General features: G+C 38.6%; 1 protein-coding gene and 1 long non-coding RNA gene across 4 annotated transcripts in view; one reads left to right on the forward strand and one right to left on the reverse strand.

The window, feature by feature from the left end:
* The window catches only part of LOC138751598 (cyclic AMP-responsive element-binding protein 5-like), a 422,160-nt gene that overhangs the window by 292,986 nt on the left and 104,545 nt on the right, over positions 1 to 24,629 (reverse strand). For both annotated transcript variants that reach the window (XM_069914109.1, XM_069914110.1), the window contains exon 8: positions 22,760 to 22,932. In XM_069914109.1, the coding sequence (XP_069770210.1) occupies positions 22,760 to 22,932 (173 nt within the window). The remainder of the gene's footprint in view (positions 1 to 22,759; positions 22,933 to 24,629) is intronic.
* The window catches only part of LOC138751602 (uncharacterized), a 62,587-nt gene that overhangs the window by 17,740 nt on the left and 20,218 nt on the right, over positions 1 to 24,629 (forward strand). The window lies entirely within an intron of this gene.

Here is a 24,629-nt window from a genome sequence, read left to right on the forward strand (position 1 = left end):
ATTTTTTGTATTACTGCAAACCAAAAAATTCTTAGAAAGAGAAAAGAAGAATTTGGACAGGTACAAACAGTAGACAGGAGTGGTATGGAGGGCTATGGGCTGGGTTAAGGTCAGTGGTATGAGGCAGAATAATAGTTCAGCACAGAGTAGAGGGACTGAATGGCTAGTTTCTGTGCCGTAATATTCTATGGTTCTATAGAGGGGCAGTAGATGTAGTGTATATGGATTTCAGTAAGGCATTCGACAAGGTTCCCCACGAGAGACTCATTCAGAAAGTCATGAGGCATGGGATCTATAGAACATTGATAGTGTGGATACAGAACTGGCTTCTCTGTAGAAGTCAGAGATTAGTCATGGATGGAAAGTATTCTGCCTGGAGGTTATTGACTAGTGGAGTTCTACAGGGATCTATTCTGAGACCCCTTTTCTTTGTGATTTTTATAAATGACCTAGAAGAAGAAGTGGAGGGATGGGACAGTAAGTTTGCTGATGGTACAAAGGTTGGAGGTGTTTTGGATAGTGTTGAAAGCTGTTCTAGGTTACAACTGGATACAGAGAGGATGTAGAGTTGGGCAGAGAAGTGGCAGATGGAGTTCAATCTGGTTAAGCGTGAGGTGATTCATTTTGGATCATCAAAGTTGAAAACAGAGTACATGATTAATGGTTTTATACATAACAGTGTGGATGAACAATGGGTCCTTGGGGTTCAAATCCATAGATTTCTTAAGATCAGTAAGCAGGTTGATAGGACAGTTAAGAAGGTCTATGGTAAGCTGGACTTCATTAATTGGGGGATTGAGTTCAAGAGTCATGAAGTCATGTGGCAAGTCTGTAAATCTCTGGTGAGATCACACTTGGAGTATTGTGGTCAGTTCTGGTCACCTCATTACAGGAAAGATGTGGAAGGTATGGAGAGGTAAAGGAAATTTACCCAGATGTTGCTTGGATTGTGTGGCAAGGTTAGCAGAGGCAACTTAATAGAGGTCTACATGATTATGAAAGGCATAGATAAGGAAGAAGGAGAGGCAAACACCAAAGGATATCTGTACAAAGTGAAGGGAGGTAAGTTTAGGGGAGATATCAGGAGTAAGTTTATTTTACACATAGTGCCTGGAATGCATTGCCAGGGGTGGTGGTAGAGGTTTGAACAATTAAGGGCATTTTGGAGTCTCTTATACAGGCACATGGATGAAAGGAAAATAGAGTGGTATGAGGTAGGGAGGCTTTAGGTTTTTTTTTGGTAGGGTCAGGACCACATCGTGGGCCAAAGGGCCTATACTGTGCTATAATTTTTTTATGTTCTAGATTCACAGAGGAGTGGGAACCAACATGAAGATGCATAAGAAGCAGAAGAAGAGGTGTTGGTGCACAGTAGAGACAGTGGTAGGGAGTTCATGTGGAAGGACAGGCAGATGGGGCTAAATTGCAACCATTGGGATAAGTTACAGGAACACAGAGTCAAAAAGTAACATACTCGCAGCATAATAACTAAACTGGATGACCTTGTAGAACAGCTGTAGAATGGCAGGCATGATGTTGTGGCTGTTACAGAGTCATGGCAAAAGTATGGAGGTTATTGGATTATTGGGAGCTGAATGTCCAAGGATACACAATGTATCAAAGAATAGGCAGGTAAGCTGAGGGGATGGTGTGACTCTGTTGGTAAGGAACAATGGTAAATAATTAGACTGAGGTGACATAGGATCAGAAGATATATAATCTGTGGGTTGAGTTAAGAAATGGCAATGGTTAAAAAAAACAGTTGTATGCATACCTCCAAAAAATAGCCAGGAAGTGGACAATGAATTTAATAGTAAATTAAAAAAAGGCATGTCAGAAGGGTTATGGTAGTCATTTGGGGATTTTAACACGCAAGCAGATGGGGGAAAACAATGTTGGGACTGGATCTCAAGAGAGAGAATTTATAGAATACCTACAAGATAGCTTTTTAGAGCAGCTTGTTGTTGAGCCCATTAGAGCACGGATGTGCTGGATTGGGTGCTGTGTAATGCACCAGAGGTTATTGGAGAGCTTAGAGTAAAAGAACAATTAGAGGGCAGTGTTATGGGCCCAGAGGACCCCAAAACCCGGAAGCAATAGAAATTCACCAAGACAAATGGTTACTTTGTGGCGGTACGCCATTAGGCAGGTGAACCGGCCCCACTTGTCATGCACGTGACGGGGCAGCTGGCCAAAATGGCGCCGTCGGGGGTTTCCTCCTGACCTCAGCACCGGGCTCAGAAGCCACGTGACGCCCCAGTGACGTCGGGGACTCCCAGCGTGGATCTCAGCCAGGCTGGCAGTATAAGACTAGCCAGGCAGCCTGCAATAAATCAGTTTTGCTCAATGAAGTTAACCCATCTGGTTATGTGGTCCTTCAGTTAGCAGTGTATCTGCCACTACAACTTAAACAAAAGTCATTTTTAATTTTCTTTAAATATAAAAACAGAATTCATTACTATTAACTTAACCCCCTTCTAATTGTAAGCGCACATGTATGTAATGTGTATAAGTTCAGAAAAGTTCTTTCATTCATAGTTCAATCTCACTTCTCACTCCTCCAAGTTCACCAGTATCACTCAATACTTATACTGTTCTCAGAATTTAACATTTATGAATTTTCACCAAGTTCTGGTACTTAAATGGTTACTGCTCAGGAAGGTAGGTTCTTGTCAGTTTCAGAGAGAGATTCATTGCTTGTTGAACACACACAAATTGATTCCTTCAGATCAGCCACTTCAGTGTCTTGCCAAAGAAACTTGCCCTATTGGAGCTTTCCAAGTGATAACCTCTTCTTCTGCAGATCACCACAGAGGTCCTCTTGTTTCCCTCATTTCAGGTGAAACCCTCTAGCCAGCCATTTCCTCTTGTATGGACAACAAGAGTTTTCAACAGGCTGAACTCAGAACTCATAGCCTGTCTTCAGAATGGGGTTTCAACAAGCTGTCAGCTTGCCATGACTGCATAAACCTGTTTTCTCTGCCTCTCTCTCTCTTTCTCTTTTAGAAAAACCACATGATCTTCTTAGAACAGAAAACTGCATCCAGACAGATAGTGGCACCGGACCCAACCTTCTGAATCCGTTCATCTGTGGCTTTCAAAACAATAATCCATTACTCCACAACATGTTCAATTACCACCTACTTGCCGACTATAGGCATTCTTCAAAGTTTTTGCAAAGGCACTCGGAGCTTTGAGCTTGAGCCGAGCTCTGGCATTTTAAATGAGATCTGTTTTGTGAAGTCTTTGTGTTTGTTTGTGACCTTCTCTATTCCCACAACCTATCTCCTTCAAAAACATATCTATATACAATATAAAATATGATATAATCCATCACAGCAGTGATCACCAAATCATTGAATTCAATTTGAGATTTAACAAGTATGTGTCAGTATTTCATTGGAGTAAAAGGAAATACAGTGGCGCAAGAGAGGAACTAGCCAAAGTCGATCGGAAGTGGGAAGTAGTAGGGAGTATAGCTAAGCAACAATTTCTGCAAGAAACAAGGAAAATTCATGATAAATGCATATCAAATGAGGAAATATTCAAATGGAAAAAATGTCTCAACTGTGGCTAACAAGGAAAGTCAAAACCAACGTAAAAGCAAAAGAGAGGGGGTGCAAGGGAGGAAATATTAGTGGGAAGATAGTTGATTAGGAAGTTTTTTAAAACTTTCAGAAAGCATCTTAAAAAAAAACTCCTAAGGAGGGAAAAGTTAAAGTATTAAAGTAGGCGAGCAAATAATATCAGAGGATACAAAAAGCTTCTTCAAGTATTTAAAGTTAAAAGAGAGATGGGAATAGATATAAGACCTCAAGAAAATGATGCTTGAGAAATAATAATGGGAGAAAAGGAGATGGCAGTGAAAATAAATGTGTATTTTGCATCAGCCTTCATCACTGTGGATGACATTACCATTTCACTGGATGTCCAAGGGTATCAGGGAAGGGATGTGAGTGCAGTTACTATTTCAAGGGAGAATGTGCTCAGAAAATTAATGGTCTAAGGGTTGATAAGTCTTCTGGACTAGATAGATTGTACCCTTGGGTTGTGAAAGAAGTAGTTGCAAAGATGGTGGAGGCATTGGTAGTGATCTTTCAGAAATCAATAGATGGTCCTGGAAGACTAGAAAATCATAAATGTCACTGCACTATTCAACAAGTGATGGAGGCAGTAGAAGGAAATTATAGACTGGTTATCCTGACTTTAGTGGTTGGGAAGATGTTGGAGTCGATTATTGAGGATGAAGCCAACATGTTTTCCTTAAGGAAAAATCTTGTTTGATAGACCTATTGGAATTCTTTGAAGATGTGACAAGCAGGCTAAATAAAGCAGTGGATGTTGTGAATTTGGATTTTTACAAGGTGCCATGGTGCCACAGGGAGGGAAAATTCCAAGGAATTTGGACCGCAGTGTGAAAGGTCCTGCATTCTTGTAAATTTCACCATGTTCAAATAAGGTCACAGCTCAGCTGAGGGTGTGAAAAGACCTGGAGGTGAAGAAGGCAAATGCAATGCTAGCATTCATTTCAAGACGAATAAAAATTATAAGAGCTGGGATGCAATGTGGAGTCTTTAGAAAGTACTGATGAGACCTCACTTGGAGTATTGTGAACTGTTTCATGCTTCTCGTTTAAGAAAGGATGTGCTGAAGGGTTAAGAGGAGGTTTACAAGGTTGATTCCAGGAATGAAAACGTTATCAAATGAGGGGAAATCTCATTGAAACATTTTGAATGTTGAAAGCCATGGACAGAGTAGATGAAGAAAGGTTGTTTCTCATGGTAGGAGAGTATAGGACAAAAGGGCACAACTTCTGGATTGAAGGATACACTTAGAACAGAGATAACAGAGGAATTTCTTTCACCAAAGAGCGGTGAATCTGTGGAATTTGTTGCCACAGGTAGTTGTCAAGACCCAGTCATGAGGTGCATTGAAGGCAGATATTGATAGATTCTTGATTAGCCAGGGCACCAAAGGTTATGGAAAGAAGATCAGGTGGGGGATTTGAGTGGTAAAATGGATCAGCTCATGCTTGAATGGCAGAGTAGACTCAATGGGATGAATTGTCTATTTCTGCTTCTATATTATGTGGTCTTATGTCTGTCTGGTAATGAAGGAGCTGTGTTATCACTTAAAGAAAAAAAAGCATACATTTTTTATAAATGATTGTATGGGTTTCGATAAATTCAGAATGTTGTCTTTTTTCACATGATTCAGTTCAATTAACATAACAAATAACCTTATCTCCGTAATACGTAATGGAATAATATTATTATTCATTTTCACAAATGAGTTATTCTGAGTAGCAAAGGCAGCTGCATTCAATATCTTAAAAATACATTTTAAAATTTTAAATGCCATTATTACTTCTGTTATTTTTTTACAACGTAGTTAAAGCTTTGGATTTCTCCACATAGACCACTTTCTTTTGGACTAAGAACACACACAAACCTGGAACAGGACACACTAAAGAAAACAATATTTACCCATTCTCAAATTAGTTACTGGCCCTTAAATTACATGGGGCTATCACTTGTTTCTTGCTCTAATGTTGGCAGGAAACCAGAGAAATTCTACAATCAGCTGTTTGTTTGGGTTCTCTAGGGTTTCCACCACTCTCCTGCCAAAACTGAAGATAATGGAAGTCTCATGTCATTTCAGACCCGGTATGTTCAGTTCAAATTTAACATATAAATTATGCATCTGTGCATTTTTAATGAGTGTTCTTGTCTTCTTCAGTGCAACGTTGTACTTAATTAAAGAAATTCATGTACTACTTTTTTTCTGAGTAGTGAGTGGGAAGTCTTTTGTTTTGCTGAACTTTGATTATATGATTGTAACAGTCTGAACAAAGAATGTCATATTCATGCCCAAACCTGCTTGTAGTGGGTTTTTATTTACTTTATTATCATTCTTGTCATTTTTACCATTATTATTCTTCAGTGAATAACTTTAAGTTTAGAAAGAAAGTTTAAAATGATCTGCTCCAGAAAGGTTTAGGAAAACATAATACTTCAGTGATTAGAAAAGAAAAATGTTATAACAAACAAAGCCATTTGTCAATGTTCCATTCAATTAAAAATTAATTTAGAGTCGGGCATCATGAAATGGTCCTGAACCAGAAAAATGCCAAGTGCAGATGAATTTGTTTACTTCTGTCTTGTACTTTACTCAGAGGCACTTTCATACAATATAAAAAAGTTTATATATAAAGAATATGTTCCAACAACAGGGAATTGAAACTCTGTCCTTCATGCAATCCCCATGAGTGAAAAGTTAGAAGATATTGTCCCAAACTTGTATTTTAAATCTTTGGCCTGGATTTTGTGGAGATCCTGCCTTGCAGAACCTAAAGGCTCCACAAAAATAGCATTCAAAGTGTTATTAAAAATATGCAGTTGCAGATGAGACCATTCTGATCTACTTCAATCTCTCATATGACTGAGATAATTAAATGATTTGTACTTTTAAAAGTCCATGATAACTGAAAATTATTACTGTCACAACCAGTGTGAGGGCTACTACCATTTTTTGCAGATTCCCAAGGCATATTGTTTTCAGAATTAACTAAAGTGAGGTCTAAGTAGGGATGGTACTTGCATGAGCCTGCAACAAATGGCACAATTCAATATTAGTAGAAAGTTCACAGTCATTTGGTTTAATAAGAATGTCAGAATATGAAAAAGAGAGAGAAAGAAGGAGGGAGAGAGGGAAAGAGAGAGAGAGAGAGAGAGAGAGAGAGAGAGAGAGAGAGAGAGAGAGAGAGAGAGAGAGGCTTCATGGTAAAATGTCAAAAGTTTCTCTTTTTCAAAATGCTGCCTAACCTGCTAAGTATTTCTACCATTTTCTGTTTTTATTGTGAGAACAAAATATTTCTAAACAGAAAGCTATGAAACAATCAGATCCTTTTCAGAGTCTTCCGGAGGTCATCATATGTTGGATTCAGGAAAGATCGTCTGAGATAGTGGCTCCCAAGAATTTAAATTTGCTCGCCCTCTCCATCTCTGATCCCCCAATGATCACTGGATAGCACATCTCTGGTTTCCCCTTCCTGATATTAACAATCAGCTCGTTGGTTACCTTGCCTTGTCTTGGATCAGATTCCATAAGCACCCATCAGGCATTCTACCTTTGTTGAGTCATAAATGGAGATCTTGAGTCTGGAATCACACCTCCATTCCTCCACTTCCCACCAAGCTCCCTGAAACCCTTGGCACACTAGTGGATTAAAGAGTTGATTTGTTAAAGGTCTATACCTCCTTCAAGGCATGTTACTTAGACTTTGTTTTTGTCAATTAAATGCAAAGATTTTGATGAACAATGAAAGGTGGAGTTATTAATTTCATCCTTGCTTTGCCCAAAGCTCCTTCATCGATAGGAGTTATGGGGTGACATGCTTTAGAGCAAAAGATTAAATTCAGGAGAATGCCCGAACCTAACTCAGCCTTAGAAATCTGCAAAAACTGATAGTGGCCCTCACACTGGCAGTGACAACAACAGTTTCCCCCCAACCCCCCTCCCCATCAAAGGAAAACAACACAAGACTTGAATACACTATCTACTACCTTGCAAAAAGATTCTTCAGAAATTAGCTATAAAAACCATGCCTTGCCTTATGAGGTATTCCATTAACGAAGGCATGCCAAAGGAGTCACAAGCCGATCCAGCTATGCCCTCCCAAAAGGTATCGAATATTCTAAAGATATAGGCAAAATTAGTAATTGTGAACATGTGTTTTTTAGTGGCTGAATCTGCAAAGTGCTTGAGTAAATGCATTTTGTCCAAGTGTTCTATAATGGACCAGACACCCTATTGCCCTGTTCCCAGCCTGCAGTTTCAGCAATACTCTGGTTGACTGAATTGAGTGAGAAATTGGAGGCTGAGTTAAGCTGTTCGGGAACCCAAAAATAAATGTTTCACCTCAGTAGCTCATCCACAGCAGTTGCAAGTATTTCCAAATGTCACCATCAGGCATGAATAAACAGGACAAGAAATTAGTCCCTTGTGCTTGCTCTGCCATCCAATCTTCAACCTCAGGATCACATTTTTGCACAAACCTTAGGTTGCCCGATTCCCTTCGAACCTAAAAAAAAATATTAATCTCTCTCCTCAATTTCAAACCCACTATTTAAAAATAACTGCTATTGTAGCATAATATTTTCTGGCATTCAAAGGAAGAAAGCAAAGAAAGATAGAATGAAATACAGAGGTTTCTCTTCTCTTCAAAAGATGTGAGGCTGAGGGCTTTATGGATATGTGGTGAAATATTATCCCCTTCTAGCAGAAGGAAGAACTAGTGACAGCATGAAGGTACGTCTTACATTTCTGTTTGTGGGACTTTGCTGAATACATCTGGTTATGTGACCATAGAAGGGCTTCATTGCCTGTAATGTATTTTTTTAGATCCTGCAACCAAGAGCACCAAATAAGTTGAAATTTATCTTTCCACTTTACTTACACAAACTGAACCATTTCACTGGAAAGTTACTCTGCAACAAATCCAACTAATTACAATATTCCACACCAAAAAAACTTTCGACAGATTAGATTTTATAAAATGATGTATTTCCTGCTTTGCCAAAGTTCTAAATGAAGTCAATGTTAATACAAAATAATAAATATTAAACAAAGGAAAATAGACCTGTGTTTTGGGAGCTAGCTGGCCACTTTCCAAATTTTATTCACAGAAAGTTCTTTGTTTCTATGTAGTATACTTAATGTAGCCCACATAATGATAATTGCAGTTACTGCAATAGTAATAATATAAGCACAATGACTTATCAAGCAGGCATATTTCACAAAATTCACTCAGGGGTGATTTTAATAATTAACCCAACCAGTCTTACATGTTTGCTGTCACTCCCCTAGCCAAATCAGCAGACTAGTTTTAGCCAGGCACTGAGAAAGATGATGATATTGAGCAATGAGAAGAATTTAATGGGTGATTGATTCCTGAGGCAGGTGAGGTCCAGTTTTCTTGCAGATCCTGGAGAATGCCTTGCCTTGTTCTTACTGCCATTCAGGGGATAAAATTAATAAATCTAGTTGGCCTTTATGAGCTTCTTCCAGCCCACTTACTCTTTCAAACATGCTAAGGTTGCAATTGAGCTTAGATACATTTAAAGCAATAGCTGAACAGGAAGGCAGCTGAATCAGAAGTGATAGATCACATCCTAAGAAGTCAGAACAGGAGATGACCATTCAGCACCTCCAATCTGCTCCACATTCACAGCTGCTTCACTTTTCCTCATTCACTTTCCTGCTTTATCCCCAAAAATCACAATTAAACATCATATCAGCTTGGAAAATATTCAAGAATTCAGTTTCCACTGCTATTGGGGTAAAGAATTCACAATACTCATCTCAGTCTTAAATATGCACCCTCTTGCTCTGGACCCAGATTCCCATGAGGTGAAACATTCAGCTTTTAGGCACCTAAAACACCCTAAGAATATTATGTTTCAATAATATTGCCTCTCACTCTTCTAAACTCCTCTGAGTATTGATCCAACTTGCCCCTTCTTTCCCTCCCAAGACAATCCAGAATGAGCTTTCTCTGAAAAGCCTCCTTCGTTTGATGAGTTTTCTCTGTGCAGTTTCAGTCCATTAAATGTCATCGCACCCAAACCTCATTAGTTTTAGTAATACTTCTCTACTTTTATGCTCCAATCTCCTTGAAATAAAATCCTGTTAGCCTTTCTTGTGACCTGTTCAATCAACAAGCTCACTTCATTTTTACTGTTCAAGGACATCCAAATCACAGTGAACTGCATCTTTCCCCATTTAAATACTAATCTATTTTATCTTCTAATAATCTTCCAATATGTATAATTTCACATGTCCCCACATTATTCCCCATTTTCCAATATTTTAGCCACTCTCTTGAAGAGAAATAGTAAACAGCTGTTATCTCAACATCCATCCCTGTGGCATCTCACTGGTTATACTCTAAAGAGGTCCTTCTTGGGGTGACATGATTAGCGTAAGTGGTTAATGCATCACTGTTACTGCACCAGTGACCAGAGTTGGAATCTGGTGCTGTCTGCAAAGAGTTTCCCTGTGTCTGCATGAGTTTTCTTCGACGCTTCAAAATGTATGGGATTGTGGGTTAATTGGGGTATTTGGACAGCACAGACTCATGGGCTGGAAGGGCCTGTTGCCTTGTTGCATGTCTAATTTTATTTTGTAATTAAAATTTATCCAAATCACCGCTTACTGCTTGTAACACAATCCTCTTTCCATGCATTGACCTCCAAAACCATGATGTTTTAACTTGTGAAGTATCATTTTATACAGCATCTTTCTAATTAACAGGGCATTTTAAACAAACTGACATTTTTCAGAAAATAAGAAGATTTAAAATTTCACACTTTTATGCCCTCTAAAAATAAAATCAAAGTCACGTTGACAAAGTTAATATTGCTTCAGCCCCGAATAGAAAGTAGAAATTATTTGGTAATTTCAAAATTCACCATGGATGAAACAGATTTGTACATTTAGCACATACTGTATTTACTAGTTAAATGCTTTATAACACAACACACAAGATGCCACCTTGAACAGGAAACAAAGAAGGCTGAATGTAGCCACAACAATTTGCTGAACAATATTCCCAAAAATGTAAATGATGTAAAAACCAGTGGAGAGAGAATGTAAAAAAAGAATGTAAGTGAGAGGAAACAGGAGCACACTGAATCAAAAAAAACTTGGAGATAGAATATAGAACATTACAATACAGTACAGGACCTTCATCCCATGATCTTGTAAACCTACTCCACATCAATCCCTACTTCACACCCATAACACTCTAATTTTCTTATATCCAAGTGCCTATCTAAGAATCTTTTGAATGTTCCGAATGTACCAGCCTCCACCTCTACCCCCAACAATACATTCCAGGCACTCACCATTCTGTGTGTAAAAAAATAAAAACCTCCCTGAAACTTTTCTCTGCTGACATTAAACAGATACCTCCTGGCATTTGCTATTGTTGTCCAGAAAAATGGTGTTGGTTTTTAGAACGTAGAACAGAGAAAATGATGCTTAGCCCATTATGTTTTCACTGTCCATGATGCCAAATGAACACCAAGCTCATCTGCCAAGACAAGGTCCGTAGCCTGCTATCCCCTGCTATTTGATGCCTCTAAATATTGCAATTAATCTGCTTCCACCACCTCCACTGGCAGGGTGTTCCAGGCACATATATATTTCTCTGTGCAAATGACCTTTAAACTTTCCCTTTCCCATTTAAAAACTAGGGTATTTGATATTTCCACTCTGGGGAAAAAAAACACTGAACCGATGGTGTGCTATTCTCAGAAGATCCTCTGCTTACATTCATTTCAGCTGTTCCAGTCACTTGCACTTCTACTCTAATACATCAGAATTACTGATAATACTCTATTAAATCTACCAACTTTTCCTTTATAATATAGAGTCATGAGGATCAGGCAAATGATGTATATATTTGGCTTACAGATAGATACATTGTTCCCTGAAGGTGGTGACGCAGGTGGACAGGATTGTAAAGAAAGCTTTTGGAAACTAAAAATTGGCCGATGATTCCACAGTAGTGGGTTGTATAAAGGAAGGGGATGAGTCAGTATACAAGATGGAGATTGAAAACTTGGCTGAATAGTGCATCAACAACCTTGCACTCAGTTTAACCTAAACTAAGGAGCTGATTGTTGACTTCAGGAAAGAAAAACCAGAGGTCTACAATCCAGTGATCATTGTGGGATCAGAGATGGAGAGGGTGAGCAAATTTAAATTATTTGGAGTCACTACCTTGGAGGATCTTTCTTGGACCCAACAGACTAATGGCATCGTGAAGAAAGTACATCAGTGCCTCTACTTCCTCAGGAGTTTGTGGAGGTTTGCTATGACACCAGAAACACTGGCAAATTTTTACAAAGGTGTGCTGACTGGCTGCATCATGGTATGGTATGAGAACACCAATACCCCTGTATAAAGCCCTCCAAAAGGTAGTGGACACAGCCCAGGACATCACAGGCAAAACCTTTCCCGCTATTCAGTACATCTCTAGAGGATGCTGCCATCGGAGGACAGCAGCAATCATCAAAGACCCTCACTGCCCAGCACATGCTCTGTTCTCGCTGCTGCCATCAGGAAAGAGGTATAGGTGCCACAAGACTCACACCATCAGGTTCAGAAACAGCTGCTACCCCCTCCACCATCAGACGCCTCAACAATAAACTCAATCAGAGACTCATTTAAGGATTTACTTGTGCACTTTGATTTTCTTTTGTTCTCTCTGTATTGCACAGTCAGCTTGTTTACATTTGTTATCTGTTTACAGTTCTTTTATTTGTTTGTATGTTTATGCTGTGTACAGTTTATTTTTTGCATTACCAATTAGAGTTAATTCTCCCTCACCCAAAGGAAACGGAATCTCAAGGTTGTATGTGATGTCATGTATATACTCTGACAATAAAACTGAAATCTGAAATCTGATAGAAGTTGGAATGTTATGTTGAAGTTGTTTAAGACATTGGTCAGGCCAAATTTGGAATATTGCATGCAGTTCTGCTCACATAACTACAGGAAAGATATCAATATGATTAAGAGAGTCCAGACAGGATTTACTAGGATGTTGCTGGGTCTTCTGGATTTGAATTACAGGGAAAGATTAAACAGGTTAGGACTTTATTACTTGGACCAAAAAAGAATGAGGGGAGAATTGCTAGAGGTCCACAAGATTATGAGGGATACAGACAGAGTGGATATGAGTAGGCTTTTTTCACTTAGATAAATACGAGAGGTCATAGTTTTAAGGGGAAAGGTTTAGGGGGAAGATGAGGGGAAAATTCTTCACTCAGAGAGTGGTGGGAGTGTGAAATGAGCTGTCATCTGATGCGGGGAATGAGCACTCGATCTTGAGTTTTATGAATAGATTGGATAGATACATGGATGGGAGAGGTCTGGAGGGTTATGGAGTGGAAGCAGGTCAGTGGGACTAGCAGAGTGGTGGTTGGCACAAACTAGAAGGGCCAAATGGTCTGTTTTCAGTGCTGTAGTGATCTTTGGATCTACGGTTTAACAAGCCTTTGACAGGGTCTTGCTTGGCAGCTTAATCTGGAAGGATAGATCACATGGAATCAAAGGTGAACTGTCCAATTCAAAATTGGCTTCATGGAAGGAGTTAGGGTTGTAGAGGGTTGCATTTCTGATTGGAGACCTTTAACCAATGGTTTGCTGCAGGGGTTGATGCTGGTCTATTGTTGTTTGCTTTCTACACCAATGATTTGGATGGCAATGTAGTTAACATGATTAATAATTTGCAAATAACACTAAAATTAGTGATGTAATGGACAGTAAAGAAGGAAATCCAAGCTTACAGCAGGATCTAGGTCAGTTGGGATGGTGGGCCTAGGTACTATGCCAGTTAACTCTGACAAAAGTGATTTGGTAAATTAAACCAGGGTAGGATATGTTACAGAGTTCTGTGTTGTGTATTGGCCTATGTGTTGTGTGGTTTTATGTTAAAAAGTGACAGTTTGCCTTCGAGAGCCAAGGTGAAGGTGGACTGCTGAGAGAGTGGGAGACGGACTGAGCATGTGCAGAAAATGATCTAAAAATTTCTGAACTTGGATGATAAACTACCACTGGGGGTGCTGTGGTGTGGAAGAAGGCCCAGATCATGAGTCATGGTCTTGAGGACAGTTTAGAATGTTGGGATTTCAAAAAGGATGAACATTCAGAAGGCAGTCAGAAGGATTCGGACCAAGCCAGTGGTTCCTCTCTCTGCAAGCAACACAAGACTTCAAATGTTGTGCTCTCTCTCTCTCTCTCTCTCTCTCTCTCTCTCTCTCTCTCTCTCTCTCTCTCTCTCTCTCTCTCTCTCTCTCTCTCAAAGATCTTTTGGCTTCAGTTTACCAAACAAACTGAATTTTGTTTATGATCTTTGCTTTGGTTGAGATCGAAATTTTGTGTGTTTTGTGTTTGTTTTGTGTCTAAGTTTTTCTGTGGGCTGGTTGGAAATATAACTTAGACTTTAATTACATATGTTATATTTAGGCTGGGGAATTTATTAGTTTTACACTATTATAGAAATTTGCACAGTAGGCATTGTTGTAAAAGGGGGGTTTTGAATTAAAGTTTGAAGATGAATTTTTGTTAATAAAGTAATTGTTCATCTTTACCCCTGTGTGATATGCCTTCTTTGACGTTGCTTGTTTGATCTTGTAACATAATTTGGGGAATCGTCCAGGATCAAACCAATTTGGAAGCTTTAGGGGTGATTGACTTGTGCTTAGTTATCAATCGTCTGAGTTTGACTCAACCTCCAGCTTGAAATTAAAAATAAATGGTGAGTGTATAAATCACCAGCAGAAAAACCAGCAACTATGAATATTGACCAGTTCCTATCTAACCCTTCAGTGGTTAATTTAAAAATGGCTAAAAAGTCAGAACGGATGGTTATAGTTGGCAAGTTAAAACTTCTTACAGTAAGAACTGGGATGAAAAAAAAAGGAAATTGCCCGAAAGATTGTTAAGCACTATGTAGGAAAGGGGGTATTTGAAGAAGCTGCATTAGAACAGTTTCCAAAGGAGAAAACTTCAGAGAAAGTAAAGTTGGTTTTGAGAAAACTAGAGTTAGAGGAAAAAAGAGAGGCAGAAAGGAAAGCCGAACAGGAAGCAATAAGGCAGGCAGAAAGGGAAGAGAGAGAAAAAAAAAGAGAGGCAGAAAGGAAAGCCGAACAGGAAGCAGTAAGGCAGGCAGGAATGGAGGAGAGAGAGAAAGAATGGAAACATGAGCTAGAACTAGCTAAATTGAGGCAGACCCTAACCCAAGGAGAGGGAGAAGCCCAAAACCCACATGCTGGTCAGGAGGAGAGGTTTCTGGATAGTAGAGAAGTTAGATTAGTTCCTCCATTTGAGGAAGCTGAAATAGACCAGCATTTTCAGCATTTTGATAAAGTAGCTGTAAATTTAAAATGGGCACCAGACCAGTGGTCACTCTTGCTACAAAGTGTTCTTAAAGGGAAAGCCCAACAGGTGTGTACTCGTGACTCACTGTACAACAAGCAACTGATTATGAATTTGTAAAGCAGGCTATACTCTGATCTTTATGAACTAGTTCCAGCGGCTTATAGACAAAAGTTCAGGAGTTTAAAAAAAGCAGCAATCTTATCTGGATTTTGCTTATAGGAAGGTTGTGTGTTTTGATCAGTGGTGTGCCACAATGAAAGTAGAAAATAACTTTGATTTATTGAGGGAAATCATTCTGATTGAGGAGATTAAAAATTGTATTCTTGATGATATTCAGGTGTACTTGGCAGAGAAAAATATAAAAAACTTGGCAAGAATTGGCTAAATTCGCAGAGGAATATGCTTTAACCCATGAGTCTAAGTGGACACCAGGGAAAACTTTTCAAAGGAATACTGCTGATAATCCAAGTAGAGTACAAAGAAAATCTAGTAGTGAGGTTAAAGGAAGAGAAGAAGAGAAATGGGTGAAGGATACATTTTTGAGTGTTATTTGCCACTATTGTAAGAAGCCAGGACACATAATAGCAAATTGTCCTGTACTGAAAAGGAAGAAAGAGAAAGGGATGGTACCAGCTGCCTGTGTTCAGAGTGAGAAAGTTAAGGATATTTTTAAACCATTCATGACTGAAGATTTAATTTTGGTTAAAGAAGGATCCAATCAAGTGCCAATTAAAATCCTGCGGGATACTGGAGCAGCCCAATCGCTTGTATTAAGCAACGTTTTGAATTTTGGTGAGGAGACCGATACTGGAGATGTGAATTTAATTAAAAGCATTGGTGGTGAAGCAGAGCCTATACCTTTGCATAGAATAGTAATGAAATCAGACTTAGTTAATGGCCCGGTTACAATAGGGATAAGATCAAGTCTGCTGGTGGATGGAGTTTCTCTTTTGTTAGGGAATGATTTAGCAGAGGGTAAAGTCATACCTGCGGTAAAACTCATAAGTAAGCCATTGGCTTATGAGTCCGAAAAGGATTTGGAAATCTACCCTGTGTGCGCCATTACTAGAGCCATGTCTAGAAAAAAGGTAGAGGTAGAGAAAGTCTGTGATGATCCTGTAGTGGAGGTGAGCATTGAGGACAAACCTAAGGATCCATCTTTGCTGTTGTCAAGAGAAGAATTAATAGCTAGAGAGAAGCATGATCCTGATCTTGCTGGAATAAGAGATAAGATTCTGTCTAACCTGGATATTGAAAGTGTGCCAGTAGTTAACTTTGTTCAAGATGGAATATTGAAGAGAAAGTGGAGACCACAAATGATACCTGCCAGTGAAAACTGAGCGGTAGTAAGGCAAGTTGTAATTCCCAAAACTTACAGGAATTAAATATTAACGTTGGGTCATAGTACACCTTTAGGAGGTCATCTTGGAGTGAAGAAGATGGTAGAAAAGATAAGGGAACAGTTTTATTGGCCAAAATTAAGAAAAGATGCTGTGAACTTTTGTAGAACCTGTCACACTTGTCAACTGGTGGGCAAGCCTAATCAAGGACTACCAGTGGCACTTTTACAATCCATCCCTGCTTTTGGGGAGCCCTTCTCAAAAGTGATAGTGGATTGTGTTGGCCCATTGCCAAAAACCAAAGCGGGAAATGAATATTTGTTAACACGCATGTGCACAGCTTCAAGGTTTCCAGAGGCTATTCCCCTGAGAAACATTAAAGCAAAGACGATTGTGAAGGCTATGCTAAAATTTTTCACACTGTTCGGCCTACCAAGGGAAATTCAATCAGACCAAGAGAGTAATTTTATGTCTGGAATATTTCAACAGGTGGTGTATGAATTGGGAGCCCATCAAATTGTGTCATCTGCCTATCATCCTGAAAGTCAAGGGGCCTTGGAAAGGTTCCATTTAACTGTGAAAAATATGATGAGGGCTTATTGCGTGGAAAATAATAAGGATTGGGATGAAGCAATCCATTTGTTATTGTTTGCTGTTAGGGAGGAAACTCAGGAGTCTCTTGGCTTTAGTCCATTTGAGTGGGTGTTTGGTCATGAAGTCAGGGATCCATTGCTATTGTTGAAAGAACAGTGGATACATAATGATATACAATCAAATCTGTTGGATTATGTTATCAAATTTAAAAACAGATTATATCAGGCTTGCGAGATGGCAAGGAAAAATTTGAAAAATGAAAATTCGGTATGATCAAAAAGCAAAAATTAGGGACATTAAATCTGGCAACAAAGTATTTGTTTTGTTTCCAATGCAGTCAAACCCTTTGAGAGCTCAGTTTTCAGGACCATATAAGGTGAAATCAAAAATTAACCAGGTCACCTCTGTCATTGAGATGCCTGATCATCAAAAAGAGACACAGGTCTGTCACATGAACATGCTTAAACCTTACTTTGAGAAAATGACTGAGGAGGAGATTAGGATTCCAACCAAAGTGCTAGTTATAGAGGAAAGTAAGGAGGAGATAAGTTTCGTGGAGGGTCAAGGAGCACAGAAAGTGATAAGCCCCAGGCTGGAAAATTCTATAGTTTTGCAAAACTTAGACACCAAGTTAATGCATTTGACTAAATCAGAAAGGGAAGAAATGAAAACATTACTTAAGAAATTTAAGGATATATTCCCAGATGTTCCAAGAAGAATGACTGTGGCTTGTCATGATGAGGAGGTCAGTGATGCTAAGCCTATTAAGCAGCATCCTTACCGAGTTCATCAGGAAAAGAGCAGATTGTTGGATCAAAAGGTGGATTATATGCTCAAAAATGACATCATCCAAAAATCAAGTTCAAATTGGAGTTCACCCTGTGATCTGGAGCCTAAGCCAAATAGCTCAATTAGGTTTTCAATTAGATTATTGAAAGGTAAACATGGCAACAAAGACTGATGCATTTCATATTCCCAGAATAGATGATTGTATACATAAGGTGGGTAAGGCTAAGTTTCTTACAAAGATTGATCTCTTAAAAGGATACTGGTTTGACTGAGAAAGGCTGGGAGATTTCTGCATTTGTTACACCTTCGGGATTGTATGAGTATAATGATATGCCTTTGGGATGAAAAATGTACCTTGCACATTTCAGAGAATGATCAATGCAGTAATTCAGGGTTTAGGCACACAGGAGCCTATATGGATGATTTAGTAATTAGTACAGATACATGGGAAGAACACATGCTTGAAGTAGAACAGTTATTTCAGAGACTGGTGGAAGCAGTGAATTTGCACAAGAGTGAGTTTGGACATGCCACTGTAATTTATCTGGGTTATGTGGTAGGTCAGGGACAGGTGGCACCGGTTGGAGCGAAAGTATTGGCTATCACTGCATTCCCTATCCCCGGAAATAAGAAAGCTCTTCGGAGATTTCTAGGTATGATTGGCTACTATTGTAGATTTTGTAAAAACTCTGCAGAAATTGCACTCCCATTAACAAAAATACTTGGAAAGAAAGAAAAAATTATCTGGTCAAATGCATGCTAGGAAGTGTTTCTGAAGTCAAAAGCCATTTTATGCCATCAGCCTGTACTTGTGTCCCCCAACTTTGAAAAGCCATTCTCTTTAGCCATGGATGCCAGTGACTAAGCGGTTGGTGCTGTACTGTTACAGTAGAAGGATGGTGATGGAGTAGAACATCGTATTTCGTACTTTTCGAAAAAGTTTAACGAACATCAACAAAATTATTCAACCATTGAGAAGGAGTTATTAGCACTTGTTTTAGCATTGCAACATTTTGATGTGTATATTTGTACTGCTCAAAAACTGTTAATAATATATATTGATCATAATCCATTAGTTTTTCTGTCTTAAATGAAAAATAAGAACAGATGGTTATTGAATTGGAGCTTACTATTACAATTATTACAATTAATTATTACACACATAAAAGGGATGGATAATGTAATAGCAGATTGTTAACCTGGGTAGATATGAATCTAATCACATACTTATTGTAAAAAAGATGGAGTGTTTATTTTATTTATGTAATACTTCCATTAATTGTTAAAAATTTGTTCTTGTGGACCAAATTTTTTTTTTTAGCAGGGGAAGTATTATAGAGTTCTGTGTTGTTTATTGGCCTATGTGTTGTGTGGTTTTATGTTAAAAAGTGACAGTTTGCCTTCGAGAGCCAAAGAAGGTGGACTGCTGAGAGAGTGGGAGAAGGACTGAGCATGTGCATAAAATGATCTAAAATTTCTGGACTTGGATGATAAACCACCACTGGGGATGCTGTGGAGTGGAAGAAGGCCCAGTGCATGAGTCATGCTCTGGAGGACAGTTTAGAATGTTGGGATTTTAAAAAGGATGAACATTCCGAAGGCAGCCAGAAGGATCCGGACCAAGCCAGTTGTTCCTCTCTCTGCAAGCAACACAAGACAAACTGAATTTTGTTCATGATCTTTGCTTTGGTTGAGATCGAAGTTTTGTGAGTCTTGTGTGTTTTGTGTTTGTTTTGTGTCTAAGTTTTTCTGTGGGCTGGTTGGAAATATAACTTAGACTTTAATTACATATGTTATATTTAGGCTGGGGAATTTATTAGTTTTACACTCTACAATAGTGGGCATTGTTGTAAAAGGGGGGTTTTGAATTAAAGTTTGAAGGTGAATTTTTGTTAATAAAGTAATTGTTCATCTTTACCCCTGTGTGATCTGCCTTCTTTGTGGTTGCTGGTTTGATCTTGTAACAGATAGGCACAGTGAATGGTTAGGGCCTGGAGAATGCTATATAATAAAAAGGCCTTGGGGTACAGGTGCATATTTCTATTAAAGTGGCAATTCATGTTGACAGGGTGATGAGGGCATTTGGCATGCTTGCCTTCATTGGGCAGGGTAGTAAGTACAAAAATTGGAACATCGCAACATAGTGAGACCACCCTTGGAGTACTCTATGTGGTTCTGGTCAAAGGTCAAAGTTCAGGTTTATTCTCAGAGTACATTCATGACATCATGTACAACCTTGAGATTCTATTCCCTGTGGGCAGAATTTCTACTTATCAGTCATGCAAAAAAACTGTAATCAAGAAAAGATATGCATACAAAAGAGAGAAATATAAACAATAAAGAAGTGTTCAATACAGAGAAAAATATTTAATAATAAATAATGTGCAAAGTAAGAATCCTTAAACGAGTCTTTGAGGTTGTTGTTTAAGAGTATGATGGAGGAGTGGTAGCAACTGTTCCTAAACCTAGTGGTATGACTCTTGTACCTGTTTCCTGATGACAGCAGCAAGATTAGAGTTTGTACTGCATGTACTGGGTGGTGTGGATCTTGTGCTGCTTTCTGATGGTAACGGCACATGTTGACTTTCATGATGGGCGGAGAGTTTTGCCTGTGATCTATTGGGCTGTGTCCATAACCTTTTGCAGGGCTGTCTGCTTAGAGGTATTGGTGCCCCCATCCTGGGCCCTGAAGAAGCTGGTCGGCACACTATCCACAACATATCTTTAGAAGTTTGCCAAGGTTTTTAATGTCATACCAAATCCCTGCAGACTCCTCAGAAAGTAGAGGCACTGACATGTTTTCTTCACGATCACATTTGTGTGTTGGATCCAGGAAAGGTCATTTGAAATAATAACTCTCAGGAATTTAAATTTGCTGATTCTCCATCTCTGATACCCCATTGATGACTGGATTTTATACCTCCTCTAAAGTCCACAATCAATTTTTTGGTCTTGGTGACACTGAGTGCAAGGTTCAGCCAAATTTTCAATCTCCCTCATGCTCCCTTTTATGCAACCCACTATTGTGGTAGCATCAACAAATTTGTTACATGGTGCGAATGAAATACTGAGCCACACTGTGACAGGTGTAAAGTGAGGAGAGCAGGAAGCTAAGAAACGCAACTCTTTGATGCTCCGGTACTGATGAACATTGTGGAGGAGATGTTCTTACCGATCCTCACTGATTGTGGTCTTGGGGTAAGGAAGTCCAGAATCAAGTCACTTACACCATTCGGTATTAAGCCCCAGGACTTTAAGTTTCGAGGGGTTGATGCTATTGCATGCTGAATTGTAGTCGATAAAGTGCATGTTGATTTAGGTTTCTTTGTGTCCAGGGCTCTCTGTAAAGCTATTCTAACCATGCTGCCCTAATAATTTCATGCTTTTCCAAATGCAAGTAAGTGGTCACCCTATGAAACCTCTTCAATAATTTCCTTACCACAGATGCAAGGCTCCTCAGATTTCCTGTTTATTTTTTTTTCCCTGTTGCACTTTTCACCCTGGCTCTTCTCCAGCTTTGTCTAACACTTTCTACCCTGTCAGTCCATTTTTAGATGTAGAAAGACACTCTTCAGAAGAATTTGAAGAAAGCTTTTAAAACTATTGCATAATAATATCACTACTTGTAATTTCATATAAATAATTACAATTCAAATATTACATTTCAGAAAATACTTTAGAACATGACCCTTCCAATTATTAAGAAAAATCTAAAAGCGGATCATGGATAATTTTACATGATTAACTATTTCTGATCATCTAATTTTCAAATGAATTTCAAGGCATTATTGATTAAAGGATAAGTGAATTATGTATTAATCATCTATTCCATTTGATGTGGCATTCTTTTCTAAAGGAATAGCTCTTTTGATTGATTTATTCTTAAATGTTGATCAATATCTATGAAAAGTCTTAAAAATTGTTTGTTAATAGGATAATGTTCCTTAGCATTAAATTAAACAGAAGCTACAAGTGCCATAATTCTTACTGGCACTGTGCAACAAAATGTTAGATATCTTGACGCCTTTTGCAAAGGCATGTTAGCACCACAAAACTTTGAACATCATATTCATGCACATTATGCTTGCAACAAAATTTGCTTTATATTTCCTTCAATCAACAGAATAACCATTATACATCTTATAAATTCAACCACCTTCCCCTCTTTGTTTTTTTGCATCGCTATTAGGGACCATAAGTAACCTACTACCCCAGGTTTCCTATCAATTACAATGCAGAAACTATAACAAGCAGCAAACTGTGTTTTTCCATCTTATTCAGAGGTTCTGAGCATATAAGTATCTTACTTGAAGTAACTTTGATTTGGGTACATAACAACTTTGGGCATGAGCTATTTTGATGAAGTCCTTATTCAACTAAATCTGTTTCATGTGTTCTTCATTTACCAAACTACAGAGAGACAATAAATTTGTACACATCAATCAAAAGTGGCACTAGAAGCCTCATTCTGTTTACATAGACCTGGAGACATTTTTTAAAAACCAATAGGGTAATAAAGGAGAAAAGTGAATGAAAATAGTCACTATCTGAGATGAAAGGAAAAAATATTTTCTTTTCTTCTCTTGTGTGGTAATTTATACATATTCTTTGTATATTTTACATAATAGTAAAACTACAATAAGCAAATAATTTTAATGCATCTGTTCATTGTGTTTATGAACTCTCATTCATTTATTCCCCTTCCCACAACACCTTCTTGTACAAGGAGATGCGACACGTTCCTTTTTACCTCTTCACTTTCTACAAAGTCAGGTTCCAGAACACATCTTCTATGTGATTTAACTGTACCACTGTCACTTTAATATACGGTAACTAATGCTCACAATATTGTCTCATTTGAAACGATGATTTGTGAAGGCCACATGGCAGAATGAAATACAAGAAAGAGCAAAGTACAAATGCTATCCATTAAATATTCAACAAGTATACTGTTATCTTAAATTCGTGTTTCCATTCCCAAGTCTTCATTAAACTGTGATTTTGACTGATTTTTTTTTACCAATGTCACATTCCTTTTCGCACTAATGACAACTTTTATGACTGGCAGACTTGATGGCACTTACCCTATTTGCCTGTTGGTAGAAGGTGCTTGTGTGATGACTGAATTGGAAGTTGGTGAAGGCATGGCTTGCTGATTTGGAATTCCAGTGTCGTGGTTTGGCATCCGAGTGGGAGTAAGCTGATGAGCTGCTTGGCCTGACATTCCCCCTTGTACTGACCCATGCACTGATATATTCTGTAAATAAAGTAAATGTGTTGACTTTAATGCAAAAACAAATAACTTTTTTTTAAAATTAGCATTCCGCATATTATGTAATGTTGCAGAAAAAGCAAACCCGTGACAATGCCAAATAAGCTAAAGGTATTCTTAACAAAAACAGAAATTGCTGCAAGTATATAAGTGATGGGGAGAGAAGCAGTCAGTTTCCGATCAGATCAAGGACACTTCAACAGAACTAGAAAAGTGAGAATGCAAAAATATTTTATATTGCAAAGGTAGGGAGGATGGAATGATCAGAGGGAACGTTTCTAATAGAGTGCAGGCCAAAATTACCATGATAACAATTATACAATAAACAGAAAAATTGAGTTATATCAATGGGAGAGAAAACCAGCCAATAACTATGTGAAATTTTTATATACAATATTCAATTCTGCAATACACCCAGATAGAAAATGAAGCACTGTTCTTCATGCTTTTATGAAGCCTCATTGAGGTAATTTTTTAAAAAAATGTCTAATTTAACTTTACAACATGGTAGAAAACAATTCCAGCCATTGATACCAATGCTTCCCAATTACACCTACCAACCCCGTACAATTTTAGAGGGGGGTGGATGCAGAGAAACCAGGGAAAATCCATGCAGCTCATGGGGAGAACGTACAAAGTCTTTACAGACAGCATCAGATTTGAACCTAGTGCTGTATTAGCATTGCACTAATTGCTACACTGACCGGCCCACCCATACTGGAAGTCAAAGACAGAGACTGGAGAATTAAAATGATAGGCAATAGAAAGTTAATCCTTGCTGAATGGTGGTGATCTGCAAAGCAGGCACCTTTTCTGTGTTAGGTTTCTTCAAAATAGGGGCCACCGCATGCAATACATTAAACAAGAAAAAAATGCAAATAAATGGTTACTTAACCTGGAAGGATGGTTTGGATTCCTGAATGATCATGGTAGAGGAAGTTGGCAACGTTTCCCACAATTACATGAAGAAGAGCTACATAAAGAAAGGTGGTTAGTGGAGATCTTGGTGGAGGTGGGAGAGCAAGCCAGGGAGTCACAGAAAGAATGGTCTCCAGTATATTGAAAGGGGAAGGGTGGGGAAGATATGTCTAATGGTGGAATCCTATCAATGATCAGGAAATTATGGATGATGATCCACTGACTGTGATGGCTGGTAACAGTGAGACCAAATGAACCCAATCATTGCTCTGGAGGAGACAGTGTGAAAGCAGAAGTGCAGAACATAAAGGAAAGACTGTTGAGTGCTCTGCCAACCGTGGTAGAGGGAAAGCATGTTTAAGGAAAGAGGAAGACAACTTAAAGGGATCAGTGTAGAAAGTTGCATTGTCAGAGCACTTACAAAATGGAAAAACGAAGAGAACAGAATGAAGCCCTTACAGAAAGCAGGTTGAGAGGAGGTATAATTAAGATAGCTGTGAGAGTTTGTGGGCTTACAATGCATTTTTGGTCACTAAGTTATCTTTCAATATGGAAAATGTCAAGAAAGAGAATGAAAGTTAAATACAGACAATATGATAGTGAGAGCTGGATGGATATTGGCAGCAAATAAAATATAATTGGTTGGCACGGTGAACGTAGCAGTTAGTGCAATGCTATTACAGCACCAGCGAATGGGCTTTGAATCCAGCACTGTCTGTAAAGAGTTTGTATGTCCTCTTTTGTCTGCATGGGATTCCTCTCAC

Source organism: Narcine bancroftii, chromosome 1, assembly GCF_036971445.1.
Source record: "Narcine bancroftii isolate sNarBan1 chromosome 1, sNarBan1.hap1, whole genome shotgun sequence".
NCBI lineage: Eukaryota > Metazoa > Chordata > Chondrichthyes > Torpediniformes > Narcinidae > Narcine > Narcine bancroftii.